The sequence below is a fragment of the Telmatherina bonti genome (assembly GCF_933228915.1).
Source record: "Telmatherina bonti genome assembly, chromosome: 4".
Lineage (NCBI taxonomy): Eukaryota > Metazoa > Chordata > Actinopteri > Atheriniformes > Telmatherinidae > Telmatherina > Telmatherina bonti.
Window position 1 is genome coordinate 31,682,763 of NC_136622.1, and position 16,652 is coordinate 31,699,414.

General features: G+C 42.3%; 2 protein-coding genes across 2 annotated transcripts; one reads left to right on the plus strand and one right to left on the minus strand.

The window, feature by feature from the left end:
* The first annotated feature begins 404 nt into the window (after nt 1-404).
* fkbp1aa (FKBP prolyl isomerase 1Aa) lies at nt 405-6,954 on the plus strand. The gene is made up of 5 exons (XM_079239413.1): nt 405-481; nt 586-633; nt 2,025-2,137; nt 4,911-5,082; nt 5,390-6,954. The coding sequence occupies exons 1-4, from the start codon at nt 445-447 to the stop codon at nt 5,040-5,042; spliced, it is 330 nt and encodes a 109-aa protein (XP_079095539.1). The 5' UTR covers nt 405-444; the 3' UTR covers nt 5,043-5,082; nt 5,390-6,954.
* A 686-nt stretch (nt 6,955-7,640) lies between these two features.
* snpha (syntaphilin a) lies at nt 7,641-13,398 on the minus strand (the record flags this gene model as incomplete). The annotated part of the gene is made up of 4 exons (XM_079239880.1): nt 7,641-8,895; nt 8,997-9,146; nt 9,618-9,749; nt 13,286-13,398. The coding sequence occupies 4 exons, from the start codon at nt 13,396-13,398 to the stop codon at nt 7,641-7,643; spliced, it is 1,650 nt and encodes a 549-aa protein (XP_079096006.1).
* Between the last annotated feature and the right edge of the window lie 3,254 nt (nt 13,399-16,652).

Below are 16,652 nucleotides of genomic sequence, written 5' to 3' on the forward strand. Positions count from 1 at the left end.
CTGCTATGAATAAAATAAAATGTATTATTATTATTATTATTATTACTATTATTATTATTATTATTATTATTATTATTATTATCGTCATCATCATTATTATTAATTTAAAAAAAATATATAATTACTATTATGCTAGAAGATTGTGTCTCTGTCAATCAATCCTCTGAGTTGAAAACAAGCTTGTTTTCCTGATTTCACCCTTAGATATGATTTTTTTTTTTTTTTAAATTAGATTTAATTTTATTTATTTTTCAAGCAGTATTGTTTACTTGGAAGGAAATGTTTTGTTTTATTTTATTTTATTTTATTTTATGTGATCATTCTCCTCCACCCCCCCCCCCCCCCCCCCCCCCCCCCCCCCCCCCGCCAGCAGGCCGCCCCTTCCTCTTCCTTCCGCTCAGAGCATCGTGGGGTGGTCGACGGGAAGGATACTGTCGAGCGAAAATGGGAGTTGAAATTGAGACAATAACTCCGGGAGACGGTGAGAATAATATGTAATTACTATTACCTTGTATAATTTTATTACAGCACTAAATAGTTGAGCATTAAATCCTTTATTTTTTCCTCTCCCTCTCTGTTTTTTAGGACGGACATTCCCGAAGAAGGGGCAGCGCGTCGTGGTGCACTATGTCGGTGAGCAAAAGGACGCAGCTCAGAAGGACGCAAAACCTTTTATTTTAGGCGCAAATGCATTATATATGTCTATGTAGTGCATTAAAGCTAATTCTCCACAGGGAAAGAGATGCATGTTAGAAATGACCAGCTACGCCTTAAAAACAGCTGGTTGCCGACGGCTGGCTGTCTGGCTAGCATAGCAGCTAGCAGATACTCCGTGTAACAAACTGCTCGCTTTGGATCTGGACTAACATAAGCCAAGATGATGGCCGCTTGTTTGCTTGCTTCTGTCGGGTGCTAACTTACTTTGGTGGACACTGCTTATCATCAGTGGAAAGACAGATAAACACTTAAGCTAATGGTGTTGTAGCTGCAGGGCCGGAATAAAAGCGCACAGGCCCCTGGGCCCAGAATGTTCCGTGGGCCCCCTTCCCCACTGCAACATTGTGAATGTGAAACGACATTTCTAACATCTCTCAGCCAATGGTACCAATAGCAAGACACTAGACACTGTGGTGTAACTATCTGGCTTTTATGTACATTTTGTTTCATGTCAAAACTGCTGGTGTTTGCCCGACGTGGGCCCAAGCGGCAACCTCCGGTGGTTAAAAGTGAAGCCTATGCGGAAGTGCATAAAACTGCAGTTCCCCCTTCATCCGCTAGGGGCTGGCCCCAAAACAGAGCAAATCCCCATAGACTCCCATGTTAAAAAGACGAACTTCTTGGCAGAAATAAACATGTTTACAGCCTGGTTCAAAACTCCATTTTAGGTTTAATAGGTCAGGTTTACCTTCATGACAACTGGGGGGGGGGAGTGAATTTTTATAGGGGCGTGTCCTTTTGATTGACAGGTACCCGTCCTCACTCTTTAAGTAAGAAGAACGTAAAACAACTGCGGTTTTTAGCCAGTTAACTTAGCTTTAGCCCATTTACCTACGTTAGCTGGTTAGCTCCCGTTATCTCCGGGTTAGCTCTTTGCTACAGAAAGCTCGGAGTTCGCTCGATGGCAATCATCCACCATGACGCTCACAACCCCCCTCTCAGCTCCACCTCTTTGCCCATATTTGTATTTTCCGGGTGAGGCGATGCGCATGACGCTGCCAAGATGGCGATGGTAGGAACCGCCGACAGAGCTTCAATTCAGCTCTTCAGAAACCTACAGGTGACGTCATGGAGGCTCTGTCCATTACTTTACATACAGTCTATGCATTGGCCCCTGGGCCTGTGCCCATAATGCCCATTGGATAATCCAGCCTTGTGTAGCTGCTGAGGTCCCACGATGCTAGCAGGCTAATGCTAGCTGTTAGTGCGTAGTCTGGCCTAAAACTCAACTTATCTCCAGACTTTAGATTTACATGTAAAAAGGCACAAACCAGCTCATTTTTTGATACATGTTTTTTGTGTTTTAGGAACACTTGCAGATGGGAAAGTCTTTGACTCTTCCAGGTCCCGGGAGAAGCCATTTAAATTCAAGATTGGACACTCGGAGGTGATCCGTGGTTGGGAGGAAGGTGTAGCTCAGGTGAGGAAGAAGGGCTTTCTTCAATAAATACAACAGATCAGGTTGTCTGTAATTTATTTACATTTAGCTTAACATGTAGTATAACCATCTATAATATGGCTTTTTCTGAGTGTGATACTGACAATTTACTTCATCATGGTGAATATTCTCCATTACATCCATCATATAGTACGACTGTACACAGCAGTCATAATTTAATTAAAGAATTTTGTATTTCATCCCAGTAATTTTAACCTGATGAACATGGTAAATTAACTGGGACTCCAGCAGCTTAAACAAAAAGTATTAAAACATACCTCTTAGTGTCATCTCAGCTGAAGGTTTGTGGAAACTGAGTGGAAGCGGTGATGTGAAAACCCGACTAACCACTGATGCTCACAGTTTACATGCGTGTGCATGAGTCAGAAATATAAGACACTGTTTTCCCATTTGTGTACACGGGTTGCATGGCCAGGTACATGAATTATAAATGCAATGGCACACTTATGAATTGTCTGTGTGGAGTTACATGTGGCTCTCCTGAGCAGGTAGAACATCTGTTTTGATGTTATTCAGGTCTCTCTGTGAGGAAAAAAAGGTCCAAAGCTTTTGTACTGCAAGTGTTTGCACTAAGGCTACAACGATTTGTCGACGTTGACTGAAATTTCATAGACGCGAAATTTCATAGATGCGAAATTTCATTGTCGACGTGTCGCGTTATAAATTGCGTAACGGCTTTGCTTATAAAACGCTGCGCCAACCAACTCAACGCCATTTACCAACCACGGCTTTTCAGACAGTATAACGGTGTGTTCAGACCAAACGCATTTTGATCTTCGAAAACGCTTGACGCTGGTCAGTAAACTGCCACTTTTGTGTCCAACGCCCAAAACGCTCCGAACGCTCCTGCTGCGTCTGGAGCGAGCGGCAATCGCGGCGGAAAAGAGAGGAGGGAGGCTGAGCTTTTCTTCCGGTCAGTCTGAATGATGGCGGATTCAGTAGAGCGATGACATGGTTTTATTTAATAAATAAAGCTAGAGCAAAGCGTTTCCAGTAACATTCAGCTGGTTATCCTAAGTATTGCACGGAGTAATGGCATCTCAGCCCTGTGTCTGGGTTCACCACAGGAATCCTTCAGGAGCTGCGAGCTGATCGCTCTGATTGGTTGACGCCCCGCGTCAAGTGGCCAAAGTTCAGCTTTGCTCGGAACGCGTGTTGAGCTTAAAAAACTTATTAAATTTTTGCCACGTTCCGCGTGGAACGCCGACGCCCAAAACGCGACGCGAGAAAGCTCGACGCCCCCTTGCCGCTCCTCCACATAGACTTTACATGGAAACTTGCCGCACTTGAAGCTCAAAACGCGTTTGGTCTGAACACACCGTAAGAACTATAAACACCAAGCAAATGACGCAAAGCACCACAGGAAGTGCTGGGGACAGTATTGTTATTTTGTGCAGCGTCTTTGTTTAAACAAAGAAGAAGAAACTTAGGGCGGCGCAACCTATTTCCAAAGTTTGGGGATATTTCAAGCTAAACAAAGTGTCAAACAGCTTAAATGTGTCGTCTGCCATTCAGAGCTGGTGTACCACGGCAGCACGACAGTCATGCATGAGCATCTGAAACGAAAACACCCTGGAGTCATGGTTACCAACATCCCGGGTGGCTAAGTTAGCATTAGCGAGTAGTGATGTGCTGCTGTTACCTCTGCCAAAGAGGTCATATTTTTAATGGCGTTTATCTGTTATCTGTTCAAGATAACTCAAAAAGTTACATATAGATTTTCATGAAATGTTCAGGAGTTGTTGGAAATGTGAAAAGGAAGAAGTAATTTAATTTTGGTGATGATCCAGATCACCATTTGGATTCAGGAATGTTTTAAAGGATTTTGGCCATTATTTACCTACAAAACAGACTTTTTCAAGATGTAAATAATCATTTCAATGCAATTCTACAAAACTTAAAATGTTAAAAAAAAAAAAATTCCTTTTGAGGCAAATTCTGTACAGCTTGGATAAAACACTGTAGATAAATTTGAATGTTTCAAAATGAATTAGTAGGAAGCTGTTAAGCTTAAATTTAATATTCAACTGGTTCAGGAGTCGTTCTTTTAACTTACTAAAGGACTTTATGTTGTGACTGACTGGAAATCAGGGGGACGTTCATATGATGCAAATGAAGAGAGTGGGGTAAAACATACTGGAAGCCTGAGTTGCGTCAACTGAAAACAGATGGTGGGCGGGACAGAAATAATCGTGAATAATGAAAAAAATTATTTACAGATTAGTCGATTTATTAAAATAATCGTTAGTTGCAGCCCTAGTTTGCACACATGCGTACTGCACTGAACTTTGCATGAAAAAGCTCTCTATGCTGGTATTGTGTTGACACAGCGGATACTAATTACTTCAAGAGGAGACTGACTGTAGTAGGAAGTAAAGGAGAGTGGCGTTGAGCTTTACCATATTATGATAAAGATGCTGAAAACCTGCATGGGCAAATAATTGAGTACTTTATGAATTGTGCATCGTAGCATAAATTTTTTAACAGTTGGGGTTGCATCTTTTACAGTAGACGGTATTAAAGTCAGAAGTCCTGTGTGTATGTAGTGGAAAAGCAAACAGACAAGACTGTCCATCACCTTCTCTGAGTCTGAGCTGCACTAAAATCATCCAGGATCTTCCAAAAACAAAATTAGAAATGCTCTTTGTAAATCTCGAATGGCTTGTTAGATTATAATATTTAGTTCATTTCAGTTCCAGAAGTTGTGTATGAACCGTGTCCCTCTCATCCACAGATGAGCGTAGGCCAGCGAGCAAAGCTTATATGCTCACCAGACTATGCCTATGGCAGCAAAGGTCACCCAGGGATTATCCCACCAAATGCCACTCTCACCTTTGATGTGGAGCTGCTTGGTTTGGAAGCCTGAAACTTGTGCACTCAACTTTATTTCCACTCAGATTTTCAGGGTAAGTAGTTAAACAACCTGATCATGTGTGTCGTTTAGAATGTGCAAAAGGAAATATGAATATTTGGGAGGAACTGCATCCAGCTGCTCAGAAGGTGCAAGAAATCATTAAAGATTCACTTCATCACACACACAAGATTTTATTCTGAACATTCAGATGCATTCTCTTAAGGTTCCTTATAAAGTAGCCTCTCCTTTTCACACAAATACAGTGAGTTAAATGTAGCTTCACCATCTGTCTTCCTCCTCAAACAAAACAATGGTTGGTTTGTGTTTTTTTTTTTCCTATTCTTTTGCTCTCGTTACAGGTCAACTTCTATCTCGGGAGCACGGAGGAAAAATGTTCAGATGATTCCTGCTCCTGGTTCCTGCATAGGACCTGCGTTTATAGCAACATTAGTTCATTTTTCTGGTCCATATAAGCTGAATTGCATCACTTGCTTTAAAACTGTTATAGTATACCTAAGTTTTGTGTCATAGATCACCCCATCGTGTATTTTTTTTTCATATTCTGCTCTGTATTTTTATGATTTCTTTTATTTTCTTTTGACTTATGAATTGGTTGATCTCAAATGAATCTGCTAACAGGACCTCGTTTCTTAGTGAAGTGTCATTAATACTGTGTCAGTCTCATTCCTGTGGCTCTGAGGCTTTTACGCTTACATTGTATTGCTTGTGGGTGATGAATTGTATGGAGTGAAAATAAGAATAAATCAACACAATATATTTGTATGAAAAACCTTTGTGATACTTGCTAGCGGAGTAAATTAGAAAAAAGTGGGCATGTGCAGAAAGTAATGTACCCAGGGATAAACAAGTCAAGCACATAAATGCCACGAATAGCCTACAGCATTTTGTCTTTTAACTGCAGCATTAGTTTAAAGCATAATGAGTATTGTTTTTTTTTTGTTTTTTTTATTTAAAGCTTAAAAGTTTCAGAAGAGAAAAAACATTTGGTCTCGGCCGGTTGTGCCCCCTTAAAACTCATACTTAACCCCCCCACCATGCTCACTTGTATTTTCCTGTTAAGTATTTCCTGATATGTTAAGTATTATTTAATGGTATCACAACACACTTACAATAAAAGGAAGGAAAGAAACAAGCATCTTTTATTATCCATTAGGAAACAGAGTTTTTGCTATTTTAAGTTCCTGCTGACATTACAGGTAACAGGTGCTTAAAGTGACATTGAGCTATTAAAAATTTAGAAGTGCATTTGTTAATGTTTAAGAGCAAAAGTTCAAGACTACAATATGTTGCTTTAATTATATATAAACTATGTTTTACAGTCACGTCTGCCTCATTGATTTTACTTCTTTATTGAAAGATTCCTGAGAGCTAAAACATTTCTTTAAACTTAAAATTGCTGCAAATGAAACGTCTCTGGTGACGCTGGCGGTCCGCCTGTGTTCGTCCAGTCTGCTGAAAGCAGCTCACACTGACACAGATCACGGTGTGGATCTCTACTAGCAGCTTTGCACACATTTAGACCTTTATATAAAAGAAAAAATATCAGATCTCTTTATTAAATTGCTCCTTCTCCCTATTTCATTCTTGTGCAACACAAACTTGTATGTTTTTAATCTTAAAAACTCAAATTTCTGCATATTTCGCAGAGAGATTGTTGGAAATATTTATGTATTGTATACATGACAGAACTGTATTTCAGTACTTTGCAGCAAAAGTCACTTAAATGCTCACATCCTTCATCATATTTTCAGATCCAAAAAAAAAAGCAGTTTTCTTCCTCTTAATGATCCCAGTCTTGTTTTCCTGTTGGCATGATTTATGTTTTTTTTTTATTTTTTATTTTTTATTTTCATGATGTGAATAAACCTTTGTCATGACTCAAACTGCACATTTTTGTTCTTTTTTCCCCCCTCTTTTTGCACATTTTGCTCTTTTTTTATTTCTTAGGATACATTCTTGTCTGTTTAGAGGAAATGACCAATAAAAACAACCAATTTATTGGGAAATAATATCAACATCAATGGTCTGTTATGCTCCTGAGTACTAGATAATGTACGCATGCTCTGCTTTGCAGAAACATATGCAGGATTTTTGTGGGTGGTCATGAAGGAAATGCACACCCACTGTGCTTTGTATTACCAAACAAACCAGATAAGTGCTCTTTTAATTAGTTGTTCTCTGCAGGGTGTCATAATGAAGCAGATTCTTGTGAATGCAGTCATACAAAAGAATATTCAACCTCAGATTGCTGCTCTTTTTCTTTTAAACGCGTATAAACTGTAACTTTGCCCTGGAAGTTGCTGATTCATGCTTTTTTTTGGGGGGGGGGGTCTTTTAATGCAAGACAACCCAACAAACTCACATGCAAACTGCAATAAAGAGAAAACTAACCTGCAAGAAGCAGCAGAATGTGCATTTAGGAAATGAGTCCTACAACTAATCATTTGTATCCTAAGGCAATGCATGATCACAGAATCACAAGGACGTTTAAAGAAAAGAACTCCAGCTGAGCAGGGCGGACTTGGATGGGATGCCTGGTCAGCATTGCCCCTGCAGAGGCCTGGGGTTGTCAAAAGGAGGCTGAAAATGTCAGATTGGAGTTGTTCCGTTCATGCTGGTGGGTCTGCGCCCCCTGTCTGCGCCCTGCCGTCGAAGCGAGTGGAGGGCCACGGCGCAGCAGCCTCTCAGCAGGGACCCGATGTGGTACACGGGCAGGACTTCCTGTGGCGCCCCTCTGCACAGCCATGCCATAGTTGGGACCACTGGCATTGCCAGAGCCAGAAGATCCACCAGGAAGTATCGGCTCCAGTGGCACAGTTCAGGGGGATGCCTGTCCTCATTTGCTGCTTCGCTTTCCTCCACGTTCTCCTTCCTCAGCAGTGATGCTCCCTGTCTTGCAGGAAGTGGATGTATGGACTGTGGTTGGCAGGTGAGGGGCTCTACTGGCGCGTTTGCTGTTACCCCAAGTCTGTCCGGCAGTAGCGGCTCTCCACTGTAAGCCTCCTCCAGAGGGGACGGAAGGGGTAGGGGTCCTGGAACCAGCTGTGGCTCCGAGCGGATGACTTCCGCTGTGGATAAAGAAATGACACTCAGCTCCTCATCACCACCCTCCTCACACAGCCAGGTCATGGTGGGGCTGCAGGCCTGGGAGCGGACCTCTGGTTTCTTCTCTGCTGCAGGAACAGGGACGGGGTTAGTGTGGGGGGGGGGCACGGCAGCCGGTGCGGATGTTACAGGGGGCTCCTCTTGAGGTAAGTGTAGGAACAGGTGATGATGGGGGAGGTATGCGTGTCCGCCGCACCTGCAGCTGCTATTAAGAGTATGACATGAGTGGGAGACTGGCAGCACGGCCCCCCCGCTGCACAACCTCTCATAGGTGGAGGAGCGTGGAACGGCCGTGGGGGCTCGGAGGTGATGGCCCTGCTGCTGCGGCAACTGCTCCGACAGGAGAGCTGCCTCCAGGAGGAGGTGGGTTTGAGCAGCCGGGCGAGATGCTCCGCTGGGATCAGGGGGGTTCGGGCTGCGCTCCAGCTGCAGAGCCTCGCTGCTCCGCCGGGTGTAGGCCGCCCCACGACTTAAGGTGCTGGCTGGGGAACATCCACAGGAGCGAGACTTACCCCCTGGCCTCGCTCCCTGCAGCTCCCTGTATGGCTTGTGGTCATGGGGGTCTTGTTCCCGGACGCCCATGTTGCACCTTACAGACTCAACCACCTCCTGGAGATGCTGGATCTCCTTACGAGCCTCCTTTAAGGCGAGCTGGGCCTCCACGCGGTGGCACTCCTCCTCTATCCAGTCTTCCTGCATCTTGTACAGCTGCGTCCTCAACTCATCTATTTCACAGTCCCTACAGGAAGTATAAAAAAAAAATAGGCAAATAAACTGATTCTGCCGAGTCTCTGACTAAAGTTATCAGAGCAGAGAGGGAATTAGTGAAAGGAGAGTCACCTGTGTTGTAGCCGCTCCACATTTTCCCTCAGCCGGGCTCGCAGGTGGCGAATACACACCTCCTTCTGCTGCAGGGGCGTAAGGTACTGCTCCGGGGCAGGGGGCTTGATCCCATGGTTGTCGCTGCAGGCTGTGTGCTTTGCTTGACGCCTGAATCAGCATAAGTAAAAGTAAAGAACATTTACATAAAAGGCTTTGTGTCTTCTTTGATATCACCAAATTGCCATTCTTAGGATCAATAAAGTTGCTTTGAATCTGGACCAGCTATAAGCTGTGCAAAGTCTCAGTTTGCTGATGCCTGTGCACCAAATGAAGCTGTCAGCTTGTGTTGATGTTGTAGCACGGTGTTAGTTCAACCCTCCTGCTACCTCGCAGGATTTCTTGTGGTTTTAAAAGCAGAGCATCTCGGCTGAGGCTTTTTTTTTTTTTTTTTTTTTCATCATCTGGATCAGGAATGAGAAGCTTTGACGCAGGTAGTCAGACAGTTTTATGTATAGCTGCCGGCATTTCATCCAGCTTTCCAAGTCTTACTCAGTAAAAAATGAGCTGAGGTCGGCATTTTTTCATGAGAAGTGCTTTAAAATATTTGGTACCTTATTTTCATACTACAGTATATCTTACCTGGGGGTGCTCGGATATGTCCGGGCTGTGGGGCTGCCCTCTGGAGCCCTCACACGACCAGGGTAGGTGTGGGTGCTGGATGCGTCACTGTGGGAATATCGTCCACTTCCGCCGCTAGTTCCCACAGAGCGCCTTGTAAGGAGATAATTAAACGCATATATGAGACTGTCTTTGGTTTGATAAATAAAAAAAGAAGAAAAAGAAGAAGTACCTGCGATGATTCGAACAGGGCTTCCGACTTGGAGTGAGTGACATTGACATGAAAAGCGATGTCCAAGCTCTCCCCTGCTGTTTCTAAAGCGGCACACCAGGAGCCCTGATGTCTAGGCTGGAATGATCGTTACACACAACAAAAACATCAGCGTGAAACATCACTATTACAATCAGCTCTACGTGAAACTGTGCTTCTCAGAAAGTGCAGGGAGAGAAACTCGTTTTCCTCCGAGATGATCCCTTGTGCATGCATCCTCACTGGAGACCAGTGGCAAAAGTCTGGCATCCCTCATGAGAAATTGTCTCGGCTAGAAACAAATAAAGCCTCCTTTCTGTGCTGACACAAAGAGGACAAGTGAGTTCACTGTTAATGCAGCTGCTCTGTCTGAGCTGTGTTCTCCCTTTCTGCAGAGCAGCACATACGCATGACTCAACCTAACATTGACTGCTGAAACAAAGAAACAGAGGCAACCTGACATTTGGGAGTTGGAACATTTTACCTGCCTGTCAGGTCTGCTCATTAGTACAGAAGTGAAATGTGGGTTGCATACAGCACATAAATAACTAATGTTCGCTTTTATCTTGATCTTAAATGTAAAATTATACACTTTGGCATGCAAAACTAGTTTGAATTAATCCAAAATGTTTGTGTGTTTCATACACAATGGCATTATAAACAAACTATCAGTCTGAAGATACAAAAAATCAGCTGAAAATACAGCAAATTCTGATCATTAAAAGCCCATTCGAACTGAAAGAGCCAAACAAAAAACTGTTGATCTATTGATATATACTATAAACAATTATCTATACCTAAAAGCATCTTTTACTTTTACAATAATTAACAAAAACACTTATGAGGCATTTTAAATTATCCAGTATGTTATACTTATTTCAAATCAATCAAATGAAATCAAAGATACTTTATTCATCCCAGAGGGGAAATTCTAATTTATGTAGTTAAACATTTTAGTGTGCAACTCTGGCTGTCTTGTGTATACAGAAAGGTGGGAATGAGACCTTCAGTCGGCTCTGAGGAGGATTCTACTCTCTGACCCTGAATTCCTAAAGTGGAATCTGCAAAAATAGCATTCCACAGTGAGAAATATCCACTCTCCAGCTACTTTATTAGGTCCACATTGATAGTTAGAAACCATTTGGCTTCAGAACTGGATTAATATTAGGAGGTATAGACTCAACATAGTGCTGGATACAATCTTTGGGGATTTTGCTGCATATTTGACATGAAGCATCACACTGTTGCTGCAGATTTATCAGCCTGACATCCATGATGAGAATCTCCCGTTCCACCACATTCCCTTTATTCCTAGATGCTCAAAGTCAGAACTAAAAGAGTTGTTTTGATCATGTCTATATGACTAAATGCACTAAACTGCAGGCATGTGATTAAACATCATTTTAACAGGAAATTGAACAGGTGTACTGAAAAAAACAGCCAAACGATGAAGGAATTATTTTGTCTCAGGCTGCCTATGAACACACCTTAGGTGTAGAACTCCAGTCCTCGATGAGCGGTATCTAGCAGGTTTTAGTTTGTGTCCCTGCACCAATACAACAGATTCACATCAGATGGATCCTACAGCTTCTTGTCAACCTGTTTGTTCATTTGGTTTCTGTCAGATTATTTTCATTCTCCAAACCTTTTAATTGGACATAGATTGGCCAGATCAGTTGTAACCTCTTCTTCCTCAGTCATGGCTTCATAATGTGTGCAGTGTGTGGTTCTGCACCGTCTCGTTAAAAATGCATGGACAGTCTCTGGAGCAGATGACATAGAAGGCAGAATATACTGCTCTAAAATCTTGTGCATGTCTCTGCATTAATGCTGCAATTACAGAAGAGAAATTGAGATTTGCTACGGGCACAGGTACAGCATAAAAACCCCAATTTCTTCCAAAAAAGGTCTAAAATAGTGATTGCCTGACTGCAGTACACATCACAACTGTGCCATAGCTCACACCAAATACTTCAGAGTCCAGAGAAGTTCACACGACAGTTTAAACTAGGGTTCTAGTTAAGGTGCTCTGTGTCTACGTGACATTTGTGAATAAAGCAGTGAGTTGAAAAAGTTTTTCCCCACAGTAATCCATTGTTCTCCTGTTGTTCTATATCAGTTATTAATGAACGATGGATCTTGATACAGAGCCGTGAAGAGATCGGAGATGGCAGGTGTCAAATTCAGAATTGGACTTGGATACTTTTTTATAGATCATCATGCAATCTCCAGATCATATGAACTGTGATATGAAGACACAATAGAGCAGGAAATGTGCAAACTCCTTCCAATCTTTACTTGAGACATTGTTTCCATCCACATATTTATCTTTAACCCTCATTTGATATTGCCTGGTCTGTGTTGCAGGCCTTACACAGAGTAAAATGATGAGGAAAAAAATTAAACATGCAGAGAAAAAACAGACAAAGGAAATGTCAACCTCTCTAAAGTTTTTGCCTTTTTTTATCCCACCAACAGAACCAAATATGTCTTTGTCTCTATTTGCATACAAATACCAAGAATTCCCACTTCTAATTGGCTTGCAAAGATCCAAAAGATACCGAGCAAAGCCTTTCTCAGCTTGTGTCTGTGATGTGAAGTCATAAACTTTTCACTCAGTTCCTCACAGTGAAGTCTGAATGCTGTGATGGATCTATATATGTTCATATTTGAGTAAAGGGTGAAGTTAAGAGTTAAAACCCTCAAATTCACTGAAAAGGACTTGATGACATCATCACCTAAAAGACTATTAGTCTTATCTAACAGCAAAAACCCAATCTAAGGACAAAATGTTCTCATCACGCCTCACAAGTCCCTGCTGCTCCGTGGAGCCTCGTTAACCTGCTGATAATTAGAGATTTGTGCCTTCAGACACAACAAACCTGTAGCTCTGCTTTCACTGATGAAACGCTTCCCAAACCAACCGGAAGCGTCTCGTTTCGTCCTACATTTCATTTCTAGGACGCAGGACAAGCTTTGGAAAATCTCACCTCGCTCTCTCTCCCCTGCCTGCCTGCCTGCGCAACAAGTGGCACGGTGCTGGTGAGAAATACGCAATCATGTTACGTAAGTGTGAGAATCAGAGGATGCTGTGGAGGCGAACATCTTCACCACTCAGTAGGCGGATGAAACTGAACCCAAGAGCTGCAGATGACGCCAGAACGTTTCAAAATAAACATCATTGTTCCTGATTTATCGTCAGCATTAAAATCGCGCAGTTTCCATTCCAGCATCACCGCGCTGCGAGCGGTTTTGCGCCTCACGGGACAGCTAGCACCTCTTAACATACAAGACGATTAGAAAACAGCACGAAAGCCAGTCCCAGCTGTGTCCCACATACAGTTAAAAACAACCAGAGCTCTGACTCTCAGCGCAAACTCGAGCATATATCCGCGACAGGCGCGCGTAACGCGGGCACAACCCGCACGTGAAGCCGTACCGTTTCCTCAGCTGGAAACTGTGCATCGTGGAGGAGCCTGGGTTTCTGCCTGACTTGATGGTCCCCGGTGGCAGCAGGAAGAAAAGATGCTGGCGGTGCTGATGAGAGTCCATCCTGCAGCCGTGAAGCCCCCAGATGAAATGAGGCAACTGCGTCTGCTGCATCGCTGCTTCTTAAAGTGACAGCAGGGAATCAGAATGCTTCATTTGCAGGAATCAGCAGTGATGTTACTGTCTTACAAGACAACTGTAGTTTTTGAAACAGCCCCTCCTACTCCAACACCTCCAGCCTCACTGGAACAAAGACAGGCAGGACAATGCATGTCCAGCTCGATGTCCTCTTCTAATCCAGGCCAGTTATGGTCTTCTTGTTTCTCAACCTCCAAAAAGTTTGGACACTGTTTGTAATGCACAAAACATGATGCAAGGATTCACAAACCACACAAATCCACATTTTATTCCCAATAATGTATAAACAACATATTAGATGTTGAAACGGAGAGTGAGTTTCCACTTCATGGTGGCAGCAACAGACCCAGAACATGTTGGAACAGGAGGGTGCTGACCATCATGTTGCATCCTCTCTCTCTCTAACAGCTCTCCCCATCTGGGAAGTGAGACCAGTCTCTGAGACTTTTTCCTGTCTGATGCAGGATTCTAGCTGCTCAACAGTCCTGGATCTTAGTTGCTGGATTTTTTTGTTTTGTGGAAAAAATGCAAAATGTTTCCTGTTCTGTACAGCAGGTAGACCAGCTCAGCAGGTGGACCTTTCTCCTTGTGATGGATGCAGCGTGTGGTTTAGCACTATCCTGCTGAATTTTGCAAGGCTTGTTTTCCTTTCCACATTTAAATCCTGTACTTTTGTCTCTTTATCCTTCTCATTTTAACCTTGTTTCACTCATTTTCCCCTGTTACTTCTGACATTAAGATATCAGTTAATAGCAGAGCAATTAAATAAGAATGTAAATAATAATAAAAAGGGATCTAGTGTAGGAAGAGCAGTCATTATGCGACATGTTTCCCTTTGTAGAGCAAATCTATCGGGCATATTCTATTCTATTCTATTCTATTCTATTCTATTCTATTCTATTCTATTGTCATTTAGCAGACGCTTTTATCCGAAGCGACTTACAAATGAGTGAGAACAACACAAGCACGAAATCAAACAGTAGAGGACATGGTGGGAAGGTGCTGGTGGACTGTCCAGTTGGACGCAGGTCTTTACATGAAGTGCTACCGGTTTTTTTTTTCTCCCTTTCCACCCCATAATTTTACCTATGTTAAAATACAAAGAATAGTTTAATATAAAGACCATCGTTCTATATGTCAAGATGCTGGACAGGACAGGGTAAAAGAAAAAAAACAAGTTTTTAAGGCTTTTCATTAAAAAATATATGGATGGGGGAAGATGTTGCTCTAAAACTCTTATATTTTTGTTTATTTTAGCATTAATGTAGCCTTCACATATCTATAAGCCATCGACACGAAGCACTAATTTAACCCTGTACCATCAGAGATGGAGGAATTTGATAGTAATCTGGGTGATCCGTCTCTTTAGTCTACTGGACATGAAATCCATGGTTTCCAAAATTATCATTAAATTATTTCAAATTTTGATCTTTTTTTCTCATTTTTATCAGAACAATTTCCCACTTTGCCTCAAATCATTTTCAATGAACTTCAGTCCAGAGAAAACTGCAGGATGTCTGGGTTGATTGTTCATCATCATCATCTTCTTCTCTGCGCGACAGAGCTTCAACCTCCGTTTATGGATTTCACAATGAACCAAATTTATATATATATATATATATATATATATATATATATATATATATATATATATATATATATATATAGCACTACTTCGCAACAACGTCATCTCAGGACACTTTATAGACACATCAATTCAAACCACTTCATAACAAAAAACATGGATGAGGAAAACTAACAGACTGGATCGAATCTTGACTTGGACCCAATCCCCCATCCTGAGCTGCATGAGGCGACTGTGGGAAGGAAAAAACTCCTTTTTAACAGGAAGGCAAGACCTCCAGCAGGACCCGGCTCAGGGAGACAAGTCTGGACTGGTCGGGGTGGAGAAGACAGGAAAGACAGACCAACACGCACTGCAACTTTTATCCAGGATGACCTGCAGAAAGATGAGATATACGGTGATGATTCCGTTACTGTCATGTTTTTCTACATGGAAGAAAAGGTGCAGAGAGGAAAAGGAATTGCTCGGTGCATCATGGGAAAGTCCCTCAGCTGTAAAAGCCTGTGGCAGCACAACGAAGGAAATCCTAGAACCCATAAGTAAGATTTATTAGACAAGAAGGTCTTAAGTTAGAGAGGGTGTTTGCCTCCCAAACCCAAACTGGGAGCTGGTTCCATTAGAGAGGAGCCTGATCGTCGATCTCTCTTCCTCCCTTTGCACTCTGGAGGGACTCTGGAACCACAAGTAGACCTGCAGTCTGGGAGCGACATGCTCTGTTTGGAATAGAGGCTGGTCATGGAGCGTATTAGCTCACTAGATGGTGTGATCTTCAAAGTTAATTTTATGATGAGAAACCTTTTTCTGAAATCGCACCATCATCCGAGGGGCTCTGCAGTTAACACCCGGTCATGTTACTCGTCACCAGTTAACCTAATTAGCTGTCAAGCGCTCCTTCAGTCAGTTTTGATTTATGCCACTGGCCTTTCCAGACCAAACTTGTTCCAACTTTCCAGAGCTGTGTTGCTGCATCAAGTTTAAAATGAGCATTTTTCCCCCCATGAAATAGTTTCAACCTCAGATATGTTGTTTATGCTCTGATGGGGAAAAATATGGGTTTATATGCACAACTACAGATTTGCAAATTACTTTTTGGGAACTGAGGTTGTCTATAAAATAATCCATCCATCCATTTTCTGAACCACTTGGTCCGATTACCAGTTGCAGGGAAGCCGGGGCCTACCCCAACAATCCCTGGGAGAGAGACAGGGTACACGCTGGACAGGCCACCACACACATCACTATATAAAATAAATATTCCAAAACTCATCTATTATTGCGTTTTATTTTGATAAAATCCACATTTGTCCTACATCATAACAAATTATGTAAAATCCCAGACAAAGCACACATCCAGCTTAACCACTAAAGTAAACCTCCAAACATAAGTGTTAAATAAAAATGCTAGATTTGCTATAATTTGTAATAATTTCTGTGCATTTAAAGGAAAAATGGTCATCTCTCAAAACAATCCAAAGTTTTTTGTTTTTTTTTATCTGTGCCTGATGTGACCAGCAAAACCCACATTTAATTCTGCACAAGTCAACATCAGGCATCAGATTTCTTAAGGTAGTGGTGTGGCTGCAGATGCAACTGG